At 35.7% G+C, this 7,178-nt stretch overlaps 1 protein-coding gene across 1 annotated transcript; it reads left to right on the top strand.

Annotated features, from left to right (window-relative positions):
• Positions 1-4,312: 4,312 nt before the first annotated feature.
• LOC128265740 (uncharacterized) lies at positions 4,313-6,241 on the top strand. The gene is made up of 3 exons (XM_053001941.1): positions 4,313-4,381; positions 4,776-5,968; positions 6,056-6,241. Exons 1-3 carry the CDS (start codon positions 4,363-4,365, stop codon positions 6,239-6,241), a joined length of 1,398 nt encoding a protein of 465 aa, XP_052857901.1. The 5' UTR covers positions 4,313-4,362.
• The last annotated feature ends 937 nt before the right edge of the window (positions 6,242-7,178 follow it).

Here is a 7,178-nt window from a genome sequence, read left to right on the forward strand (position 1 = left end):
ATGTTAGATTCTAACTCGTATTGGGTTGTAATAGAAGCAAATGCGCTTGGCTCTTTAAGATTCGTATGAAAACAAAAATAAGAATTTAATGCGAAAATTCAAAATGTAATTAGTCAATTTGAAAAACAAAAGAATTTAACTCTAAGGTCGGATTGCGCAGCTCGCACAGACGATAAGATTTTAGAAGCACAATATAATATTAAACAGAGAGGCAAGATGTGGTCTCATCAGCGTATATAGGTGATATCACGGATATACGGAAAATAGTTTGGAGCCCATTTGAGAGCCACACAATTAACCATAGTGCAGAAATTGATAGACTATCAAGGGAATTAGCACATTTAAATGAAACGCATACAGAATTGAAGGGATTAAATGTGCATCACATATCTGGTCATACTTCTTTAATTCTATGTTTGTTAATCATTCTAGTTGTAATTATATGCAATACGCAAATGTAGCATAAACAGGCAATTGCAAGCCATAACTATAAAAGGCAGAATGATCAAACATGAACACGTGTTAATATAAAAAACAACATATATATACACATTACATGTAAAATGACCTCCTGCGAGCGGTCATAGAATATCTTTGACTGTAAGTGATATCAGTTGTGACCTCCCTTATCGCACTTAAGAATGCTTTCCCAAGTAAGGGATAAGCAAGCCACTCCGTGCGATATTAGAATAATATAATAATCCCGACTATACGATTTTATGAGCTCTATGTATTTCACTTTGTCAATCGATCCAGAGCCATAATTTACGATCTGTTACCTTAACCATGCAAGGAAACAGTTGTTAGCACTTATATCCTCCAAATATTATCACTTAAAATATTTCCCCACACTGCAGAAATGACTTGTGCGTGGCTCAAAACATAGCTCTCCCGCTCAGGGCAAACAGATGCGGTCTCTCCGTAGGCCATAGATAAGAATAGAATACAAATCACACTAATGTTACTAGCTGAGAAACCTTATGAAATAAAACAGTTTGAAATTATAACTCAACAAATAAAAACGTTTTATTATTTGGTCTTTCTTTTTCCTTTGTTATGTGAATGATTGGCCTGCCGTATAGCCAAAGCAGCTTCACTGGTTATAGAACGAATGGCGTTACGTATCAACAAGCAAAAATCCTGCAGACATCGTATCCAGCGGATGCAGCATGGGACATCTGCAAGACAACATGGGGCTTACTGGTCCCGAATTCCTGAAATGGTCGGAGAGCAAATGGATCTGTCTGCCTACCCCAGTAAACCCACTCCTTCAATTGCCGATCGAGTCTCAACAAAATGCAATGTTACTCAAGACAACTAGCTCTTTCCTGAAACCCAGCATTTTAGAAAAAGTAATCAATCGCTCATCATTTTATTTTCCTACTCTGCGTAATAAATGACAAAGTATTTATTGTTCGAGTATTTAACAGGGTTCCTACAGCCAGACAAATAACTGTTCAAAATATAGTACACGTGCCATCGAACGAGCTAAATCAGACTTTTTGGCGAATAATATCACAATTTTAGCAAACGGTATATAGCAAGGAGATCGAATTGTTACTGAAAGGAATGCCTTTAAAATGGTGGCGACTCACACCTTTTTTTGACAAAATGCGTACAGGCAATGCAATCCTAATCATGATGAAAGTAGGGAAATATTGGCTTTGTCCGATCTTACATATAACGACAAATATAAAGCCATTCTACATAAACAGCATCGATTCACAAAACTCTACAACAGGTGGTACAAAAATGCATCCACTGCTTTTACTACATGCCTCGCCTTATATCCCAAATCATGGGAAATCTTCCACCACGGTGAACGATTTCCTTGTAACTGGAGTGTATTTTTGCTCTGAAGCAAAAATTGCTAGATTTGAAAAAAAGTTGCTAAAAATTATTTAAAAACTACCAAAAAAAAAGCTAAGTCGTTAAAACTACGTCAAGAGTTCTTTTCGTACTGATGTTGTTGAGTACAGTTAGGTCTACTCTAGATTACAATTATTAGTTAAATGGTTTAACCTATCAAAACAATGTAATATGGACACAAATGTCTTTGGTAAAACTATTCCTGAAAATCTGAATGCAGATGGTTTGAAGACGTGACCGATCGTGGGTTTTCACTTATAATGGGTCATTTATGATGTGGACACAGGCATACGTAGACCTGTGGTTGTTTAGGTAGGCCGATATCAATAAACGACCCTTATCTTTTTAACCCATAAATGCTGATACAGCTGCGAGCCATCGTTGGACGGACGTTCAACAGTCATTAATGTTGTTGATAACGGCTGAGTTGTGAACCTTTGCAATAGTTTCTTCTAGCAAAACTGGGAGCATCTGCCCAGGTTTTAAGTGACTATGTATTTGTTCCAGTTTCTCCTCTAGTTGGCGTGGTGATATCAGCATTGAACTAATCGTAATATTGCGAATATCTGTTGATAAATGTATTATTTCTCTTTGTACTCTTTAAAGATTTGATGCCAGAATAGAAAGTTGAGTTGATAGTGTATTATACCATGTTTAAATACACTCTTGGTACTTTCTGTGTCGGAGATTTAGTTTTCGATTAATTTAAATCGCTTTGAGCTGGAAATCTCAACTCTTTTCATGACATTAATTGTTGAATCTATCAATGACGTCTGATTTTTTAATAAATTAAATAGATGTTTTTCATTGCCTTTATCTTTTGTTATTGTCTTGGCCAATACACCAAAAAGACTACTTGCTATATTTCCAACGATATCCAGTATTGCTTCTTTGCTTACGCGATCTTGCTAGTAACATATTTTGAATTGATGGTTCGTACTTGTACATGGTTTTTTGTTGTGGAAATTGTTGTCATAAATGACCAATTTTTTAGCAATTTCCATTGAAAATGTGTTCAAATCATTCTAATTTGGCTTTAATTTGTAATAAACAACTATAAACCAATCCGTTGTAGCAAACTGAACACTTCCAATTTTTTCATAAAATATTCTTGGCCTTAAAACAAATTTTGTTACATTGATTGACTGAGCGACAGTTAATGGTAAAATAAGAAGCATTACGTTTAATGTTATTGCATATGACGACAGCCCTGAATCTTGTTCTCCGTATTCTCTGATATTGGATGCTTATATCGGCTCTTACTCTGCGAATAATGGAGCTATTTCCCGCTTGAAGACTCCATTTGCCGTTTTGACTTCCACTACTCTGAAGAAATAGTCTTTTCCGTGGAATACCTCGACAATTCGTACCATTGGCCACTACTGGCGTGTTGTATTTTTTTTATTAGAACCAACGTTCCTTCGTTAATGTTCGCTGAAGATCTCCTCCGTTTATGCTTCTGCTGCAGTTGTTGAAGGTAGTCAGTTGACCATTGCATCCAGAAGGCTTGCTTGAGTTTTGATACTGCTTGTCATCGTTGACACAATGTCTGTGGTTGCTGAGAAGGTTTGCTGTCAGCCTGGGTGGTGAGTGGCTCTTCAATTAGAAAATTACCTGGAGCGATTGCTGTCAAATCGTTTGGATCAGTCGGCATGGGAACTAAAATTCGAGAGTTTTCTTTAATCTCGACTATTACGACATAGCTGATTTAACAGCAGTTTCCCACAATCTTCCAAAATGCGGTGCTAAGTAAACTTAAAATTGACTCCCTTGCTTTCCACAATAAATTGTTTTGCCTTTTCCAAAAAAAATTGCATCTTCCAGCTCCAGAACTTATTTCTTGCTCCAACAAATTGACATTTTCCTCGCCGACTTATAAAACGACGAAGTGGTGCCAGAAATGCCCTTTTAGTAAGATCACTTACTAATTACAGGTGGACTGCTTTAGTTGCAAACAGCAAAATATTGCAGTATATGCAGGTTGTGGTTTTTTTTCCCCGAATCTTAAATGGTCCACAATAATTAAAGCAAGAGTTTAAAAATCTTGCTTGCGTTACTCTTAATGGTGGTAGATTTCCCATTATTTGCTCCAATAATACAATAATAATGGCTCAAGTACACTTTACACAGTTGAGAACAATACTTCGGGCGATTGTGGAAGTAATATTAGGGCTTAGCATTAAATGACAGTTCAGCTGCTTCCAGTCAATCTAACTCTGCAGAGTGGTTCCGTCAGAGGCCAAAAATCAAAAAATTTTATGACATATTTTTTAAGCAAAATGTATCAAAATTGTCTCTTAAAAGTCCAAACTTCTCTTTGGCATACCGGATTTTACTAGAAATCTAACGGTACTTTCTAAAAATAGATTTGCAATCGTGAACACGTGTTCATTTTGGCAACGCAGCTGCGCTTTGGTAGTTATTTCTCTCTTTCAATTCGCCCTTTAAAGTGATCAGACGTACGCTGCAGTGCTCCGATTTGAATAATTTAACATGAATTATGAAATTGAAGGTATTTACTTTAAATTGAGATATTAATAATTAACTTTCCTAAAAAGTTTTTTCGTAAAACTAATTTCATCGAATAACCCTTTTTTGTGTATTTTTTTAAAGTATATTTTATGTTTAGTTAGACTTTTAGTTATGTTCCAAGAAAACCCAGAACTTGGTTTGTATGTTTTTGTGATCGTCTTATTTAAGGTTACTAAATATTTTAAAATTAGCTGCCGAAATTTGCCGATGTGTGTTTTCTACTAATATTACTAAAGCAGTTAAAGGTGAGTCTTTGCTTATTGTGCTGTTGCGCTTTTGCGCTGTTGCTTTGTCTTCGTCTTTAGTGGTTTGTGTTTTTGCAAAAATATTAATTTGTAAATTATTATTTAAATTTTGATTTTGGATTTTGATAGGTGCATCGCAAAAATGTGTTTTTCCACGTCTGCATATTTTTAATATGTGGTGCACAGGTAATGGAACCAACGCCGAAAAAATGAGGAAATTGATTTCCGATGTGCAAGCGGATATTGAAAACAACGGCTACATTATTCCAGAGTTGAGCGAAATATCCAATAAAATTGAGAACCTCTGCAAAACAATTGTAACTTTTTGGAAAAATTACAAACGGACAAAATCTGCAGTTATTAAATATCAATCTGGATGGCTTAATACAAAAGAATCAATTTCAATAAAACGCCCCTATTGCAAATCAAATCAAATAGAGGAAAGTGCTCATCGGGGCCGTCCTAAACTTGAATTTGAGGAGGCTTCAGAGAGAACAAAGCGACGACGTGTAGGTCAGCTCATTAAAATAGATGAATCCGCTGTTTCTTCTCTACGTAATGATGATCGAAATCAAAATTTCCTGCCGGCAGATCCCATGGAAGTTATTTCGCTTTTAATGGAGACCTTCATGACGAAGCACCAATATTTGCTGATAAGAAACTTTGTAAATACCAAAATATCCTTTGAATTTTTTCCCAGTTACCAAAGATTACTAAGTCTCAAAAAAATAAGATACCCTGATGGTATTTATATAGACGAATCTCGTGCGGAAGTCGAACTACAAAGCTTACTAGACAATACGGCATCTAGTATAATAGAGCTTCAAAACAACATCATTGAAACTATGCCTGAAAATATAGTTACGAATTTAACTTTAATTGGAAAATGGGGCTTCGATGGAAGTACAGGCCATAGCGAGTATAAGCAAAAGTTTTCAAACGGTGATTTGGACGACAGAAGCTTATTTGTAACATCCTATGTACCTCTCCAACTGGTTACTCAAATAGATAACACAATAATTTGGAAAAACCCCCGGCCATCATCGACTCGTTACTGTCGACCAATAAGATTTCAATTTAAGAAAGAGACCGCGAAAGTGTCGAAAGACGAAGCAGAATATTTTGACGCAAAAATTAAACAATTAAAGCCAAAAGAATTAAGCGTCTTTAATAAAAAAGTTGTTATTACCCATAGCTTGCATCTTACAATGGTTGATGGAAAGGTGTGCAACGCAATCAGCGAATCATCCTCGGCAACGTGTTATATATGTGGAGCAAAGCCAACAGAAATGAACAATATACAAAAATGTTTGAGTAAAGAAGTTCGCCCAAGATTTTACGAATTTGGCTTATCTCCACTACATTCTTATATACGCTTCTTTGAATATTTTTTACATATTTCATATAAGCTAGAGGTCAAAATGTGGCAAGTACGCGATGAAGAAAAGAAGATGCAAGTATTGAACAGGAAGAAACACATTCAGGAGGAATTTCGCGAAAAAATGGGAATACTAGTGGACAAACCTAGAGATGGAGGTAGAGGATCTTCAACGACGGAAATATCGCAAGGAAATTCTTTTGTAATGCAGATTTGAGCTCCGAAATAACAGGAATCGATGCATCTTTGATTCACAGATGTGCAACATTATTGCAAGCCATGGCATCGGGATTCAAAATTAATGTGGAGAAATTTGAAAATTACGCGCTGGATACAGCCAAATATCTTATAGCTGCATATCCATGGTACTATTTACCGGCTACCGTCCATAAGGTCTTAATTCATGGTTCAGCTGTAATAGAGTATGCATTAGTGTCGATAGGAGAGCTTTCAGAGGAAGCAGCAGAGTCCAATAACAAGGAACTAAAAAAATGTAGACTTCAACACAGTCGGAAAGTATCTCGTACTTTAACAAACACAGATGTCATGAACTATTTATTATTGCGTTCAGATCCATTTTTAACAGGACAGAGACAACTTCCTAAAAAAGATAGGTCGAGTTTGCTTACATCTGTCTACGAATTACTTGACGATGCTTTATAATTTTTGTTTCATTTATATTTTGTTTGTTGATTTTTATTTTAGTTTTTTAAGAATATGTATAACTACGAAAAATATCTTCCATACCAAAATCGTAATAAATTAGATTAAACAAATATGTTTTTATAATTCGGTATCGATTGTTCCTATGGGAGCTATAGGATATAGCCGATCGATAAGTCCGATTTTTGTTGCTATATGTTTAGACAAATTTGCTAAATTATTGTTATAAATTTCAGCACGTTATGACCATTATTAGTATTTTTGGCCGCTCTTCCATACAAGCGGATCCACTGTGCTCTGTGGAGATTATCTTGGTCTAAAAATGGTGTGAGAGTGCTTACACTGCTGCTTCTTTCGACTTCAAGAGTGTTTTTTAAACTCTTAAATTCCGTATTGAAATGGTTTTCCTGCATAATGCAAAGAATTATTTTTCTAGCTCGTTCCATCTCTTCTAAATGGATTGCTGCAACCTTGACTCGTGGGCTTTCCTT

Source organism: Drosophila gunungcola, unplaced genomic scaffold, assembly GCF_025200985.1.
Source record: "Drosophila gunungcola strain Sukarami unplaced genomic scaffold, Dgunungcola_SK_2 000151F, whole genome shotgun sequence".
Classification (NCBI taxonomy): Eukaryota; Metazoa; Arthropoda; class Insecta; order Diptera; family Drosophilidae; genus Drosophila; species Drosophila gunungcola.

Bases quoted from the DNA above. Each gene is read 5' to 3' on its own strand.
- LOC128265740 (XM_053001941.1), top strand. The intron at 5,969-6,055 runs GTTCGCCCAAGA...ATTTCATATAAG, and splicing joins AAAAATGTTTGAGTAAAGAA to CTAGAGGTCAAAATGTGGCA.